We start from the raw sequence: 17,952 nt of genomic DNA, 5'->3' as shown, positions 1-17,952 counted from the left end.
TCCATTTACACAGATAAACAACAGCTATAAAGGTAATTCACTCCCAACTTAAATGGGTTGTTTGCAGCGTTTCTAGTATTAAACTGCTGGAATATGTGTGTAAGACAGTTGGACAGTACAGCACAGGCAGGAAATTTTGCGCAGCTCACTTTAAATCTCGCTTTACAGTAAAAGCCTAACCTATGTAAAGAAAACATGCTGGTGACAGGTAAGCGCCCTAAGGTTTGGAGTCAAATTCCTGCCCTCCTGTCAAAGACTTTGCTGGACTGGGAACAACAGATCTCACAGAAAGGAGCCAAAGCTTACCTCCAAGTGAGGCAACGGCACGTGCAGAAACATTCAGCACCGTTTGCAAAAACTCTGAACAGCACTAAGCTGCTGCTGGCATTTGTGCAAATGACTTATAATTTTTCTTTTGATTCTGCATGTTGGTCTGCTTTCTGTTCTTGGCTCATAGAGTTAGCAGTGACATAGAATAAATGAATACGAGACTTCAAATCTGGGAAGACATCAGCAAGATATACCATCATCAATGACAAAATCTGCACATGATGACAGATATCTACTTTGCAGTTTTCTATATGAAGTTGCCATATATATATATGCAGTTGCTGATATATCTATACCAAAGATAGTTTAGAGCTTTTGTATTACAAATAGAAAACTCATGGAAGTCAACAGAAACTGATCCTGTTGCCAGTCCAACTAATTAAACTGGTACAGAGCAGAATAGAAAGAGCAAGCTTTCATGTTTTAATAAAACTTTGACCTCTTCACCCTCTCCACCTCACTAAAGCAGCCCACTGATGCTGGCATGTGCACACCCAGCAGGTTACCAACACCACCTAAAGCCCTGCAAACCATAATATAAATTTATGTGTTGGTGCAGGCATGGGCACATGTGGCCACTGCACACACTGCAAAGTGTTTGTGTAGCTGTGGCATACATGGCAGGGTACTCAGCGACACACACCTTTCATTTCTTTTAACACTATCACATTGATCACAACACCTCAGGCTGAAATACCTCCTTGGATCTGAAAATAAGCACCTTTAAAATCCCCAGTATTTTCAGTTGAGGACTTTGTGAGGACAAGAGTTCGGACAAACACTCTTTATTGTTGCTGTTATTATAACTATTAGCATTTCCAGAAGTCATGCAGACTGGAGGAAGTTAGAAGCAAGGTTGATTAACCAACTGATGGCATTTGTTTACTTCTCATATCATTACAGCTATGTTTCTCCATTCACTCATATTAAAAAAAAAAAGTTAATTTGCCTGTGGTAGACAATTTTTGATCTATATAACTGACCAGCCTTTAGAAATAACAATCACCAGTAATAAATTTCACTAGATTTCCAATTAAAACCCTGCTGTGTTTTTATAGATCTTTGTCGGCTGCTCTCTAGTAACAGATGTGAAATGGAAGCTGTAATTAATGCTTGGAGACAGGAACTCGCTTTGAACCGCATTTTGAAAACATTATCTGATGTGTGCAAGCATAACATTCTAATTATGGAGGTAAGCAGCTATGTATAGACATTTGTCATGCATTCTTAGCAACAGCACTCTCTGCTTCCACACTTCTGTGGAAAGAGCTGGTGGCAAGAATTTTCCCCATCTTCTCAGCAGCATAGGAAGGCGTAAAAAACACTGTGATTCATCAGCACAAATCTTTGAAGATTTCTTTACTGTAAAAGCAGAGCAATTAAACAAACAGCAGCTTCCCCAGTGACCCCAGAGGAGATCCTGCAAACTGGTTACCTGGGACTGCTCTACAGCAGTGGATGCCTCTGGAGAGGAACCATGCAACCACAGCTGGATTGCAGACAAGACAAGATAAATGTACTTCTAGGGGCTAGTGTAATTGTTCTAGGCATGTGTACTGTTTTTATATACATGTTTTATAGTATTAATTAATGACAGTTTCTGGGTACCATTGTCTGGGGTTTTTAAAGTCCATGCCCCACAATTATTTATAACAAGGCACACGACAGGCCAAAGACCAAGGCTGTTGAGCTGTCCAGGACATTGTAGGGGTCCATGACATACATACCTTTTAGGTTCAGTTTCTGCATGGAGTGTGTCCAACTTTTTCCATTTAATAAACCAGTCATGAGGTTTTCTCTTTATTAACAAACACTTTAAGGCTATGGTTTAGTGGTATTTATGGTGGCATTCCGTCAAAGGTTGGCCTTGAAGACACTGGAGGTCCTTTCCAACCTCAGTGATTCTATGATTCTGTTGGCTTCTACTCATCCTCCTTTGTTTCTCTGCCTTCACCTACAACTTGTGCCCATGTTAGAGGACATCTGAGCAGGAGTGCTATTGAAATGTATGAATTATGTCTGGCTGCATTACATCAACTATTACTTTAGTGTGCCCCACTATTTTCTCACTGTAACATGCAGCAATATCCACTTCCTGCTGACCATCATAGCATGGTACAGAGCAACTGCATTGGATCCAAAAGGAGTTTTACTGTACTCAGAGAAAAACCAAATATGCAAAAACCCAGAAAAACAAGTCACAGAGAGCAACTGACCTAGATACTAAAGTGTCTGTGTCTGCAAACAGAATTTGAAAAAATCCCTCTGGTGATTATTGATTAGTACAGCACAAACATCAACTAGTTGCCTCTGGGAGCCCTCATGACTTCGAGGGAGATAAATTATCTAATTACTGCAAGCTTAACAAACTACAACTGAATGTGCTGCTTAAGTAAATAAACACTAATAGATTTAAAAATCAATGCAAAACTAACTGAAAATCCCTTTTAAGAACAGATAGAAATGAGCATTCTGTACCATGAAGTGGCTAAGAGCTCTGCAACAACCTTGTCAGGGAAGAGACAACTTTTCCAGTTTAACACCTTTTTCAAAAATCGGATAAATGTTGCTTTTTCACCCAAGTTATTCAATGTTTGTTGCTTCAGCTGAAGAGAGAAGGGAAGCTAGCCATGAAAACTGAGCTCCTAATTACCATCATCCTCCCTCTGATGTGGATGTGGCTGGTACAGCACTACATGTCGACGTGGCTGGTACAGAACTGTTCATACACATGCACACAAACATAACAGATGATTATAATTACTGGCGGGCGAGCTGCACTCCTAATTTGAGAGTGAGCAAAAATAGGTTGTGTTGTCCCTCACCCTTCCTGGACACCACACCCAACTGTTGGACAACCTGGAAGTCACTGTCCCTCCCCATCAGGGGAGGGTGACCGAGGGACCACCACACTGCAGCCCAAGCAGAACCCCACGTGCTCTGGGCATGGTGCACATCCTCCACCTAAACAAGGCAGGCACGTGTCAAATCATCACCACCACTTCAAAGGTGGATGTGCCTACCTAGCATTTCTTAACTTAATTCAAAAGGAAAAAGCTAATCAAAAGGGGTTTGAAACTTGTTTATTGCTTGAACTCATGCAAATGAGGGTGGATATGACACAGAAAGCCTCTGCACTGACCTGCACAATATATAGTGCAGTTATTTCCAACCTGCCTCTCACCTCAGCAAAAGCTGCTCTCTCATCCTCCACTCTGCTCTTCTGAAATTTGCTCACCTGCATCAATAACCAACCACTGGCAGAGACAAGACAACTGCAACTCATCCCAGAGCCAGTCCAAACACCATAATTTGTGTGACTCACAGCACAGTCCACACCATGCGGTTTATGGAATTCTCCCCAAGGCTGAGGCAGTCTGCTCCGCAGTGTGTACTTAACTAAAAGTGAACCAGAATCAACAGCTTGGGAACAATTTGCCTTTGAATGTCGACAAGAGTGGCTGCCACAGCACTTGCCCTCTCCACATCATGTGTCCTGTGATGGCCTCACTTGAGAGGTGACCAAATCCCCCAAGTGCTTCACAAAAGGCTCTGTTTTCAAATGCGGCCATCCTCCATTTTTAGCATTAGTGTTTATCTTTCCATATTTTGCCACATTCTAGTCTAGCATGCAAGTTAATCTGAGCATTCAAAGATGAGCAATAAACCTTGTATGCTGATGTCCACAGCTGGATAACCCACTGTTTTTCCAATTAGGAACACAATGGGAGATGAAGTAGCAATGAAAGCCCATGAACCGTATGATCACTGCCATCTTAAATTTTGTCCTTTCCTGGAAAACAAACGTGGTGATAGCATAGAACCAAACTTTCAAATAAATGCAGTATTAGTCACAAAGCCTGAAAAAAAATACCAGACAGTACCAGCCTGCCTGAAAGAATCAAGAAAGGACTTGTATATCCTATGCTTCTCACAGACCAGAAAGGGAAAGCACACACTCTTTCATGGAAATTCACACAAAGGTGTCACAAGATGTTAACAGACTTGACTGATACAAAAAGATGGTTGCACATAGACAAGAACAACGTTTTGTCATTCACCTTGCAAACAGCAAAGATTCAGCTGAGAGCCTCAATTATGTTCAGAGCCAAGCATCATTCTCACTATGAACATAATCTGTAATCTAATTCAATATTCATCCCTCCCCAGGAGATATCAGGAAATATAGAAAATTCTCTGTTGACCCTTTAAAGCTGCAGTTGTTGGCAGCAGCAAATAAAGTCGCTGACATGTTTGACAAAAGTTGGCATCAGCAGCAAATAACTTTGTAGTATGAATTAGGAAGTAGTGAAAAGTTTAGGAACACGGGTATGAGTATGTGAGACAAAAATGTTAATAAGTAACGGAAGATTAAACTGAGCTCAAACATCTGAAGATATTTATTTAAATGCTGGAGAAACAGCTCTTCAAATACAGAACAACACACAAGTTAACAGAGGAAGATCTGCATAAACATTTGTCTTTCTGAGAAAGTAACTGTTTAAAATTTCCCTTTAATTGTTTGTTCTGTACCTTTGAAATTATATACACTTTACACTACAATTAAGTATATTGCACTTGATATCATGTTTATGTGTGTATGAACAAGCAAGCCCCAAAACTCAAATCCCAACTTAGTGTATTCTTTGTTAAGGTAAAAAAGGTGCTTCCTGGTCTCAATGCCACTGAGAAAATGAACAAAAATCTGCCATGCTCAAGAACCACACTAATATATTTGTAATACTACAAGCACAGAACTCAAAAATGACAGCACACACCTTTGCATATCTCTTCCCCCTACGCAGGATGTGAACAAGAAGGTGCACAGAACTGAGACAAAAGAGATCTGTAAGCTAAAAGCCAGAACACAGCAATTATAGGGTGGTTTGTATCCAGGGATGGCAAGAAGTCTTGCAATGGGATGATCAGCCCCTAAGCCCACAGTGGAGAGTGGTACACACCTTCCCTATTTATCCCTAACTCACCAGGGGCAGATACAGACAAGGTGATGAGGCAGATACAAGAGACAATATGTGAACTACAGTGATGAAGCCATTCTCGGTCAAAGGAGAAGGCAAATGTATAATCTGTAAAGTTTTGTTTGCTCCTGGCATAAATTCCAATGGCTTTTACTGCCCTGTACTAGGACTAGTTTGGTCCCAAAGCAGAATGACAGAGCAAGTTTGAATGATCAGCTGCAAAGTAACCTTCAACAAAGGTAAGCTTAATGCATCTTCAGGTTTTTTTTTAACATTAAAATATGATTGAATTGCTCAATATAGTGAAGCAATTTTGGCTTAAAATGACAGATCTCCTTTTGCAATGACAACACCCCCTTCTAACATACATGCTCCTATATTTATAAACTGATGAAATTACTCAAGACATGCATTCAGTTTTTTGGGATATTTTTGTTCCTAAAGCCCTTTCCTGCTAAAACAATACTATTGCTGCAGTAGGAGTGGGGTACCAATGAGGTTGGAGAAAAGAAGATGCTTCTATAGTCTAGTCCTCGTTACACATACAGGGCAAGAGAAAGGCTTTCATACGCATTTCAAAACACATATTTTTTTTCCAACCACCTTTTCAATAATTTTTCAGGTGGATCCAAAAAAGTAAGCAGCTAAATTGACAAAACTGAAGGGACAATGCACAGTCAGTAGCAACTGCAGATCTGTCATCATTAAAAGCACACAAACCTGTTTGTCTAGAAAAGTACACCGCGCCAAGCACCAAGGATCAGAACACCCTAAACTTGCCTTGACAAGCTAAGAAAGAAGCTAGGACATGTCTCTTCAGAACAAGGCTGTTCTATGCCTCATAAAAAAAATCACACTCATACCCTCATGGTTTTTTTAAAGGGGTGTGTCCTCTATGTGAGTGCACGTCATAAAACACCTTTTTAAAATTTGACTCACACTGAGTACCACATGCTAATCTAACAACACTGACAGAAAACCAAACTTCTATCAAGTATATGTGTTTTACTTGCACATGCAGGGTTGTTCATTTATGCTATTCATCTTTTGTTTGCTGATTTTTCTGAAAGGTAAAACAGTTCATTTGTTTTGAGGAAAAACATATACATAAAGACTTATGTAAATCCTCAGTATTGAGGATTTCCCATGCTAGCCACTTTGGGGTAATGTGCAAAGGAATATTATTTCATTGTGCCCTTTTTTGCTTTCCATCAAATCTTAAATACAGGGAGAATTTGTTTTTTTCACTTAGATATGCTAATATTTAAAAATAAGAAGCTAAACTCAGTAGAAGATGGTTGAAATAAAGCATGTATATGGTCAAATCAAGGATGCCAGCATGTGATGAAACAAAAATCGTGTTCTGCTATTATTAGTAAAAAAACCCAAACCACTGAACCACTGAAAAGTGCAATTTTGCAACCTGCAGCAGCTGCTAATATTCCTTGTATTTTTCTCATGCTTAGTGCAGTTCCAGACTCAGGAAAATATTTGCATCTAGTTCAAGATTAATAAAAATATTGAAGGAGCAGGTAAATCTAATCATAAAAATCTTGATTACAGAGTTAAGAAAAGGAATTCTGTATGGACTAATTCCTAGTTTTGGAAACTGATAAACAGCTGTATGTTCTCATAGACCACAAACTCCAACTATCTTTATTTAACAGCACAAATGCTCAGCTTGACAACTGCATGCTTCTTTCATAACAACCTTTCTACTACAATGCAAGAGGGGAAGCTGATCAGAATTGGATCTTGGCCTAACAGGATATCAAATGCCAGTGACAGACTAAGTTCCAGCACATCCTCTCTGGTGACATACACAGCACATGTTGTTGGGGCAGAGTTTAAAGAAGAAGAAAATGAGAGTCCTTTACACAACCCCATGACTGAAAGTGTAGAAATTTATGTAGCATTCAAAAACATTTCCAGTGGATATTTTTCTTAATTTTAGAAAAAACTTACATAGATTTTATCTTGCTGATATCGCTGGAATAAGTTGTGCATGATGGAGCCTTCATGGAGATCGATGAGTGCTGCCATGTCCTCCACGCTCTCTGTGCTTGTTGGATGCATAGGCGTTACTTTTTGGTGTGTGATCGTGCTCTGTTTATAAGTGAATACCTAAAAGAGGGGAAACAAAAACAATATTAATCAGAGCACACGTTCAAAAACTCCTGTCTGAGAATGGAGTTTTATACCCATTCATATCCCCTATCCAGCTTTTCAGTGTGCAGACTTGCAAAATATAATAGCCTGGCACGGATACCTTCCTCTAAAGCTTCTCTGACACTGATTGAAGCCCCAAATGCCTACATGGGTCATCAGAAACTAGAACACACTGACTGAGGACTGTAAGGGCTTTTCCTGTTAGAGGGCAAATGCAATCTAGTTTCACACTGGATTCGTGCTAGACTTTATCAAGAGAAATATAAACCAAGCAATATCCATTCCCAAAAATACGAAACCAACCAAACAATAAACCACCTCTTACAGTAAAACCCACTTACACTCAAATTGCTCTGGGAGGAAATGCCTGACTGTGCAAAACAGCAAATTAAAATTAATGCTCTAATAGGCTACAAGTGTTCATGTGTTTGATCTGAAATCCACTTAAATATTTCCATTCAACTATCCAGTCAGGAAACAGTCATTACAACTAATGCGAGTAGCAATTTAAGTTCTGTGTGCAGCAGATATTTAGAAATTAATAGGCCAACAGATTTCTTAATTGACTTTTGAGACTAGTTTCTGAAGCCAGTTCTTAAAAGACAGTAAAAGCTCTAAAAAAGAATTTAAATACTTGGTTGGAAAACACTTACATATATCTTCTGTAAAACTTTCACAAATATGCAAGAAGATGTACACATCCTCAATATAGTTAAACTTTTATGAATGCTAATAACATCAATAAAGGCTACATCCCATTTCCTGCAAATTTACATCTTGGCACCTCATCCTTATAGACATATGCCCACATTCGCACAGCCAACGCTCCTCAGGCAATTCTTGTCCCTGCTAATGGCACCACTTCAGTGTTAAAAAGTCAAAGCATGGAACTAATGCAACTACTTTGTGGAAATATTGATGTTGAACATTAGAAAAAACCCATGCCCTTCTGAAATCCTTTAAAATAGTATTTATGAAGCCAACAGAAGCAGAGCCATAGCTGTCAGCCAGGCACCAGCAAGCACTGTGGGAATGCTGCTGCGGGCTGGGGGACACGCTGTGCGCAGGAGGAGGAAACCCCTCAGAGGTTTTTCACCATAAAACCTCATGTATGTCCCTGGCAATGAAAGACTGAAGGAGCGACATTGCAAGAGGCCACCCAGACAAACAGTGATGTTGTCTGTCCTGCTGAGACAAGTGAGGAAAGAGAGGCTGAAGAATCAAGAGGCTGAAGGCAGATCAGATGAAACATCAAAGCTCTGTACTTGGATATCCTAACAGCTGGAAGAGGAGTATAGCCTGAAGACATTTCCTCATTAAAACAGTATCCTAAACATAGCAAATGCTGGCACAGGCCATCACACCATTACAGGTGTCACTTGCACCAGCACAAAGCATACTGAAGGAAAGCTGGGTAAGAAAGGAGATACGGGAAAGAAATTTCTGACAGGAGCTGGGAGGCATCACAGACATCAACAAGATATGTGAGCAAACCGTCAGAAAGCTCCAACAGGTTCAGAACATCCTAGGTATAATCCTTACCTAAGGGAAAAAGACAGACATGAAGACATCAGAGCCTTATTTTGCAGTAAAGAACCATAAATATGACAGGACAATGATTTGTACAGGGCAGAGGGACCCTGCCAAGATGGAAAAAGTAGCCACTCGTAGGAGCATGTGGTCCAGACAGAACATCTACTATGCAAAACCAATGTGAAGAGCATCAACTGATAGCAAAACTTTTGCAGCTGAAAAATGTGTTAGCAGTCCTAAGACTTACCACACAAACCATAAGTGCAATTAGAGATAATTACATCTCAAAAGTTATAAACTGCACTTCCTAGTCAGAAGAACCATACAGGAAAACAAGGTCATATTGGAGAACAAAAATACCACAAGCTGAAGGATTTGGAAATAAAAGGGAAATAAGGGGAGCAAATCGTAGAAAAGTAAGCAACTTAACAGAGGCTATGTATTGTCCTGGATACAGAAAAACAGATTCAGTGGGAGAATTAGGAAACCAAAAGAGGATGACACATATCCTGTGAGTGCATCTCATGTGAACATGGAAGGAAGGCAAAATATCACTTCTAGGAGGATAACCTCCATATTTGCGATGCCTATCCTTTGATGAGTGATGCACAGGTTAGTAAGGTAGGCAAAGCCCCCTGTACATCACTCAGTAAGTTTATTAATGTAAAGAATTCACAGACAAACACCAAGAAAAACAACACGACAAATGAGTTGCATGTGGCAGCACTACATAAGATGGCCTCTGCAGATTCATTCTTACCACTCAAACTCACTATTTTCTCTTCTTCAGTCTAGTTGTTCTAATACTTCCATCTCTGCCACACACTGCCTTCTTGTTTGGGTGAAGAAATTATTCTGTGAGCTGATTCAGAGATAGGATTGTGCATCACTTAGCTAGAAAACATACCAACTTCTAATAATAGCTGCCACCCAAATAAGAAAGGAGGAGGAGCTCTTCTTGAAAACTGAGTAGCCACTTCTCCTTTATTTTTAATTCTTGCCAGAACCATGCATCCCTCAGATGCATTAAACCCACTGTAACATTTGATCAAAGCCATCTAACAAGATCGAAGTCATGAGAAAGGGCTGCAGGATCACATGTACAAACCTCATCTCCTTAAAATGGGCTTTCTGCAGTCCTGCTGCTGAAAAGCCTGCTTTGTTTTATTTCATCTTGAATCACGCCTTTATTAGGATAAGGACATGGAAAAACTACCTTGAACTTTGTCAGTACTAACTAGAAGATCATGTTATGAAATATTAAAGCACTTGAAATCCTCAGGAAATAGGAACCCAGAGCCACTCTGCAGGGTCAGCACAAAGAACAGGAAGATGACCCAGTTGGCTCCTGAACTTCAAGAGGACCCTGTTGGCAGAGTGCAGGAACATCCATCCTCAAGGACCCTCCCAGCATTTCTGGAAGGTCAAGTGCAATATGCAGGAAACTAGAATAAGATTTAAGACAAGCCTAAATGAGAATTCAGCAAAAACGTCTTTCCTTTCTAGATATAAATGGTTCAAGATAACAAACATGCTGAATACATGGAAAACTCTAAATTAACCTTAAAGAGACAGCATGCAAAATAAGAACTCTTGATGTTATTCTGGAAGTGAAAATTAAAGGTTGAGATAGGATGGACCAATGCAAAGAGCAACAACAAAAAGAACAAGCTTAAGAAATATAAAACAAAACAGCAAACTCAGTCTAACAACAGTCAAGTGCATTTCACTGAGAAAGGAGAACCCTTCAAAACTGCCCTGCTGTCCCTATCACAGCTTACTAGTGCTCTGATGAACATGCCAAAAAATGACTCAAATGAAGAAGTGGCCTAAAAAGCCAGAGGAAAAATGCTATCCCGCACAATTAATCTGGCATGTGGGAGGAAAAAAAAGTTGTCTTTCAAGCCTTCCATTTAAGGGAAATACCACAAAACAATGTAGAATTAATTTTCTCCATTGAAAAAATACCCCTAAGTTCAAGATGTAATGAAAATTATGTTTTAACAAAAGATGTAATTTGTAATACAATTTATTAACACGAGCAAAGTACATCAAAGTAGGCTCTCAATGACAGGAGCACAAATGTTTTCTCTCTTATGGTACCATTTTGTGACATGATGCCAAATTTAAAAAATCCCTGCTTGAATCAGATTATTAAATGGCATCAAGAGATTTCACAACAGCTGAGTCAAGTGAGTTTAAGAGAATGCTGAATTAAGTGCTTATGTACATCAAAAAAACCTCACAATCCCCACTTCTTGGAAAAGCTACAAGTCACACCTGGGATTTCCTGCCTGCATGGATCTCATACTCAACTGAATCATTCAGGGTGTTTTTCACAAGGAAGTGAGGCTTGGGTTTGGTGCTGATGATCCATATTGGACAGGAGGAAGGCAGAAGGTACTCCAAAAGTTTCCTGATCAACAAGTTGGTACTTGAATTGCAACCTTAATTGTTTTAGTGAGATTTCTGTGAGATTTTTATTTAAAGGCAGAAGTAGGCTCATGTGCACCATATGTAAGCCCTGACAGGAGCTGGATACAGAAGCTGGATCATTATTAAAACTGTTCTCTGAAAATGTGCAAAGTCACCTACTGAAGAGTTCACATATTGCAAGCATTTTAGAACAACTCCATCTACACACTGACCCATTACCCACCTCGTGGGCAGGAACTGCATCAGCTGGTCACCTGCCATAGCCTTGCCATTAATAACACATGCTGAACGTGGTACTGCCTGACTGATGCTAAATACTGTCCGCTTGGGCATGGTTATGCAGTTTAACATGTCCCTGCTGTCAGTCGTCTTCCAATAAACTGAGAGGGTTTATTGGCAAAGGTAACAGACACGGAGCAACCAACTTCCCTCAGCTGCTCTTTGCTGCTCAGGAAATTTTTTATCAGCCCTAGGTGTACTCTTTAAACTGCAGAGCCTTACAGAAGATAATCCTGATATCTAAACACATAAACAAGAAATATCAAAGTTTTGTCACACACTCAATTTAAATTAAGTTGCTCAAATCCATATAACCAGAGAGATAATGTAAAATATAGTAAACATAAAATTTAGTAGGACAGGAAAAGTGAAAACAAACAGCTACTGTACAGAAGTCACCTGAGTGACAGGTTTACAAAATAAAAATATACAACCAAACAACCACAATTTTTCCAGTAATTCCTGTGATACTAGAAAACAGCATCTGGGCAGTCCACAAGCACCAGAAAGCAAAACTAATTGACCCTAAAAGAAAAGCCCACAGCCTTCCTGTGGCTGTCCCATGAACTACCCTATGTGAACTCTTCACAGGATTAAACCTAATGGCTACTATGACGTCCATGAAAATGGACATCACAGCTTCAGAGGACTTGGCTCATATGTCCATGATATTAGTGTCCTCTGTTACCTGAAGCATCTTTTTGCCTAATGTCACTGACCCCACAGCAGAGATCAGCACAGCCCAGCAAAACACAGGACTGTACAGAGAAATATCCACTTAAAAATATTAATTCTTTTTTCATTCTCTGCTGTTGGTCTGAACTGAGGATCATCATTTGTGTTTCCCTCATGTTTAAAAGTTAAAAGAATGTAATAAATCTTACAAAATGTCTTTATAGATGTGTCCAAGCAGAAAAAGGAGGCCATTATAAGCTGTGGAATGCAGTGTTCCAGGGAGAAAAATAAATCATGACAAGCCCAAGGACCCAGAGATTAAAAACAAAAATAAAAATGTAGTATTTTACTCTTTTTTTCCTAGAGAGATCTACTGTGTAATTAGTTATTTAAAATACAGGACAGGGATGCTCTCATATAAATCTAAGTAATTTATGATCAAATGTAAAGCAGAACTATTGACATTGTAAAATTCTACAGTTAATTGTGACAAGAGTGAAACCCAAATAATGTTTTTGCCCAGTAATTTACTATTTTTCTGTATCAGTTGACTTTAGACACTGTGTTGTTCCAAAATAATCTTTCAGATAGCAAGATGTACCAGGGCCCAAGGTTTGCTCTGATGAAATGTAATTTAATCTCTATCAAAGTAACCAGAAAACTCCACAATGAAGTTTCTTACCTATAATCCTATGGAGGGAAATTAAATAATTTTATGTAAAACATTTATTGATGTCAGGAAAAAATCACCACCAATCTCCTATCTGTGACCTCCTGGCCTTTTTGTCAAGCAACTATCCCATACACACATCAACTGAGAATCAGCCTATTTTCCATCTGTTTTGTAAAATTTCCTCCCTTTTGTGCTGGGAACCACGGCAGTCTCTGGCCTCCCTCACCTGTTAGATGTTAATCTTGATCTCTAATGGAAAATGTCTAAATGACCACTTTTCACATCACTGTACCAACCCAACCAGTGAGTAACACACAGCCTGTAAATTGTGGTAATCCTACACTTTATCCTTACCCTCTGCTCACTTTGGTTCCTGCCATTTTGAGTCTTTGTTCTTTGTCCTTTGTCCTATCAATCAAGCTCCTTCCAAACCCTTCCTCTCAGCCCCCATTCCATATCTCTCCTCAGACTGTTGGGATACCTGTGGGACACCTGTGTCAGGAACTGCTCCCAGGTTCAGTGCTGGGAGCCTGCCCTGAAGCCTTCCTCACCCTCTCCCCAGCCTCCAGCAGCGACAGCACCAGTGATCATTTGCAGCACCTCCCCAAATGGCTTTCCTACTACAGCTTTCAGGTTCTCACACCCACACACAATTTCGCTTTCTGCTCCCAAGCTCCACAGTGACAGGAAGCACGCTGCCAGGATGACAGCCTTGGTCCGTGCCACAGCAGAGCTCATCAACCACTAAATTGTGCCTTTTTGTGTTCCTCTACATGCTGACCACTGTCAACAATCTTGTCTGATCAACACCTCCCACCTAACACCCATTCATTCCACAAGAGGTATGTAAAGTTTACTTCACTCTCTAAACCATTTCCTCTCATAGACAAGCTCTGCCATCAAGTATGAACAGGCTTCTAATTACAGGTTCAGAACTTATGACCCTTCAATTGGGCTTCCCTACACAGACAATTAAGAAATTTAATTGGAACTAAACACATCCATTTTACCTAGATTACACTACTGTAAGCTAAACCTCTAGGCAGTACATATCATTCTTACAAGGAAAAAACAAAGAAGCTCATCTTTAACTTTCCTTCCAAGTGATCTTGTATAACTTACAGCACCTACAGACACCACAAAGCTCAAAGTTTAAGAAGCCCACCTATAAACCCTGCAACTGTAGTACTATAGAAAATAGTACAACAATAGAAAACGTGCAACACCTCTCACATGTCACCAGCACCTTCACCTTACAAAAGTGTGCTGCTTTCTGTTTGTGAACACAGAAGTGAGAGAACTGCAGCTGCCCAAGCCTTCCCACAATGCGGGAACAAGTGGAGCAGTCCAAGGGCAGGACACAGGAGATGTACCCCAGCACATGTCCCCAGCTCCCTGACAGGCAGCCAGTCAGCAGCAAGGCCTGACCAGCTCTGGCCACACAAAAACCCAGGGAGGAGGCTCTGACCCACACATCACTGCGAGATGAGACAGAGCAGACCCCCCTCTTGTAGCAGAGAAACAGAAGGTCTGGGCCCATGCTCCCCGTGGGTGCAATCTCCATCTGTCTTGGGACACCCCACCAAAGGCACTCCCAAATCAGTGTCACTGTAAGGAGCAACCAGCAAACAGATGTAATGGCAATCACTCCTTTTGCTTTCAGTGCACATTACCTTAACTAGCTCAAAGGACAAGGGGGTAAAAACTGATGGTCTCTGCAGCAGGAAGACCAGAACACTAAAAACTCTCACCCTTTATCCATCATTTTCCACACAATGGAAAAGCACATCTATGGACAATGCCAGGCACCTAGAACATTAGCTCTCCTCTCAGCATCACTTATTGCTCAAGTGAAAGTTTCAGTGTCAAATTTGTATTTATTCTGTGATTCATAGAAATAAACAATGACTATTTGCAATGGAATGAACAAAGCTGGATAGGAATAATATGCCCCACTATCAAGAAGTGGAACAACTATGGTCAATAAGCAGCCTACAAATTATACCAGCTTTTTTGAGACACAAAGCAATTAATCTCAATAGGTCTTTTTTCTAAGAACAAAATAAAAAAGGAAAAAGCCCTGCAGATAGCTGACTGGACTGCCTCCAAGACTAGAACAGGAGCTGCCTGTGTGCAACTCACAGCAGTGAAATCGGAGGCAATGTTTCTATGGGAGCTGGAGCTCTAAAGGAACATCCCTGTAGAGCAAGCCTTGTCCCAAATGAAGGCTCAACAGAGTAGGTGATACTCCAGTGGTGCTCTCCAGGATTCCAAACAAAATCCAAGCAATGCCATTGTGAGCCTTTTAGGCTCATCCCTCTATATTCTTCTCAACCCAACACTTTACATGAACCGACCCCACCTGGGCTGCCGGTGCAGCCCCCAAGGCCTGTGGGTGCGGATGGTGCCCAAACCCTTTAGGAATGGGAAACCCTTCCCACCTGCATGAAGTCATGCACAGTGGGGCCCAGAGCTACCTGGGGAGCTGCTGCCAGGCACAGCTGCCTGGTAGGAATTTCCCATCAGGAAAGTTTCTGGCACTTATCACCACTGTATTATTGTCAAAACCAAGGAGGTTCTGCTGCAACACCAGCTGTAATGGATGAAAGGTCCTTGCATCAACCCAGTGCAGGCTGGTCCCCCTGCACAGGGAGACCACAGCCACTGGGCTGGGGTGCTCCTTCCTCTACAAGGCTGCGGCTGCAGAGGCGTGGGAGGGAATAAAAAGAAGACAGACCCAGAAGAAAGGTTTTTGCACAGAAATGGATGGTCTTCCTGGCAAATTTCCATGTGCTGAGACAATTTAGGGCTTATTTTCCTTCACCCCTCCTCCCAGGCAGCAACCAACCCCTCAGCCCTGGTCAGATGCAGCCAGACATGGAAGGTTTTGCTCCAGCTCGTGGCTCGCTCACCCAGTGCTGGCTGGGTGTCAGGGGCTGGCAGACCTGCAGGAGCACCCCAGCAGGCTCCAGGGCCACCCTCACACCATGTGAGACAACCAACATGGCCAGGAGCCCGGCTGGAGAAGGGCCAGCACAGAGTGCACTAGGCTGCTGGCAGCATGAGCCAGTGCACTCCCACAGCAATGCACCAGCCAGGGAGGACTGCACGGTCTTACAACCCTCAACCACCTCCATCCTGAAAGACACCACCCACAGAGGCTCGAGCAGTAACCTCCCAAACTCAATTCGCTCACACCTTCTTCTCCTGCAGGTCTTACACCACTGGCAACAGAGCAAAGCATGCTTCTCCTCCAGGGCTTTCCACCACCAACTCCACCTCTGTGTTCCTCTTGCAAAACTTCCCCTACTTCCAGTCATTTCTCCTACCCCCCACACACCTCTGCCCCTTGCCATTAGGGTCCCAGTTTCCCTCCTGGTGCCCTCTCCTGCTGATCACCTCCCCACAGGGAGATCTGTCCCCTTGGAACACCCTGTCCCAGCTGTCAAGCCAAGAACTTGCTTTCCAACCCACATATGCATTTCATTTGGAATTCAAAGCGTCCAGTCCCTGAAATCTGGCAGAGGTGCACCTCAGACAAGCTGTCAGTCAACTGTTTCCATGTCTATTCTGCCCACAGCCAAGGGAGGACCTAAATGTCACACAAAACACAAAAGGATTGTCAGACAACTAATTAATGCTCTGCTCGAAAGAGAAGTGTAAATGCTATGTGAGACGCCCTAAATACATTGAGGCAATAAATTAATATAGAGCAAGAATAGGATACTGGCAGGCATTAGTCATTAATTCAGTGCTGAGGGCAAAAAAACCCTCTGCAACTGACTATTTTTAAAGCTGTTTGTGAATTAAAGACATGACAACTTGCATATGTATAGAGGAAGTTCATAAACACATAATCTCAGCTTTCAGTTCTCCTGAAAACTTTAAACTATAAAACTCTCAATTTCTGTTTCCCTCAGTTACTTTTTTTAATTTCTCCAAATCTTGGCTTGATTTTACCTGTGTAAGTACTGTATGCCTCACAGCAACAATAATTGATTGTATTCAGCTTTTTAATCAAATAACCTTTTGTTCACAACAGCAATCTGCCTGCTCCTATAGGACCTTCCTGCCTTACTTTAAAGAAACACCTTGCAGACCTTTATGTATTGACATGTTTCCTAGAAGCACAATATGCAAGAGACTGACATGAGAGTGAACTAGTGGAGCTTGACATTTATCTTTTGAGGGATTGGATTAATTTTCAAGTTCTTTTGAACCCACTTCAGTGAAATTTAGATAGGGGTCTATTCTCATATTTGCTTGTTAAAAATATAGTTTTAGGGCTTTTTTGCCTTTATGTTACAAGAATAAAAAAATCTAAATGACAGATGGTACAAAGCTGTATATGAGTTTGCAGAGATCACAGATCATAGACTATTTCAAGTTGAGAGGGAGCCTTAAGGATCATGGAGTCCAGCTCCTTTTCCTTTCAGAAACAGTTCCTTACCTAAACTAAACCATGTGACTAACAGCATTGTCCAGATGCTCCTTGAACACTGGTCGGGATTGGTGCCATGACCATTTCCCTGGGAAGCCATTCAAGCATCCAACCAACCTCTGGGTGAAGATTCTGCCCCTAATATCTGACCTACCCTCACACACACACTTCATGTAATTTCCACTTGTGAAAGTTTAAGTCCAAATTGAAGCATGAATTATTTGTTTTAGAAGAAAAAGCCCTTTTATATTTCTTTTTAAAGTTAACTTTTAATCTTTTTTTTTCTACAATATTACAAAAAGGCACTTCTACAGTATCCCTAATTGCCTTGTAGAGACAAACCAACCTCTCCCCTTTATCAGCACACCACACTCCCACCCACAACCCTGGCACTACTCACTGTTGCTCCAGCCCAGAAAATAGAACTGGGTACGACC

The 17,952-nt window shown here is 41.2% G+C and overlaps 1 protein-coding gene across 1 annotated transcript in view; it reads right to left on the bottom strand.

Moving 5' to 3' along the window:
• Positions 1-17,952, bottom strand: part of MYO10 (myosin X) — a 163,662-nt gene that overhangs the window by 83,252 nt on the left and 62,458 nt on the right. Inside the window, exon 3 of the mRNA XM_059468754.1 lies at positions 7,275-7,433. Coding sequence (XP_059324737.1) covers positions 7,275-7,433 — 159 coding nt within the window. The remainder of the gene's footprint in view (positions 1-7,274; positions 7,434-17,952) is intronic.

Source organism: Ammospiza nelsoni, chromosome 1 (assembly GCF_027579445.1).
Source record: "Ammospiza nelsoni isolate bAmmNel1 chromosome 1, bAmmNel1.pri, whole genome shotgun sequence".
NCBI lineage: Eukaryota > Metazoa > Chordata > Aves > Passeriformes > Passerellidae > Ammospiza > Ammospiza nelsoni.
The sequence above is the reverse complement of the archived record's forward strand: the minus strand, read 5'-3'. Positions and strand labels throughout refer to the sequence as shown.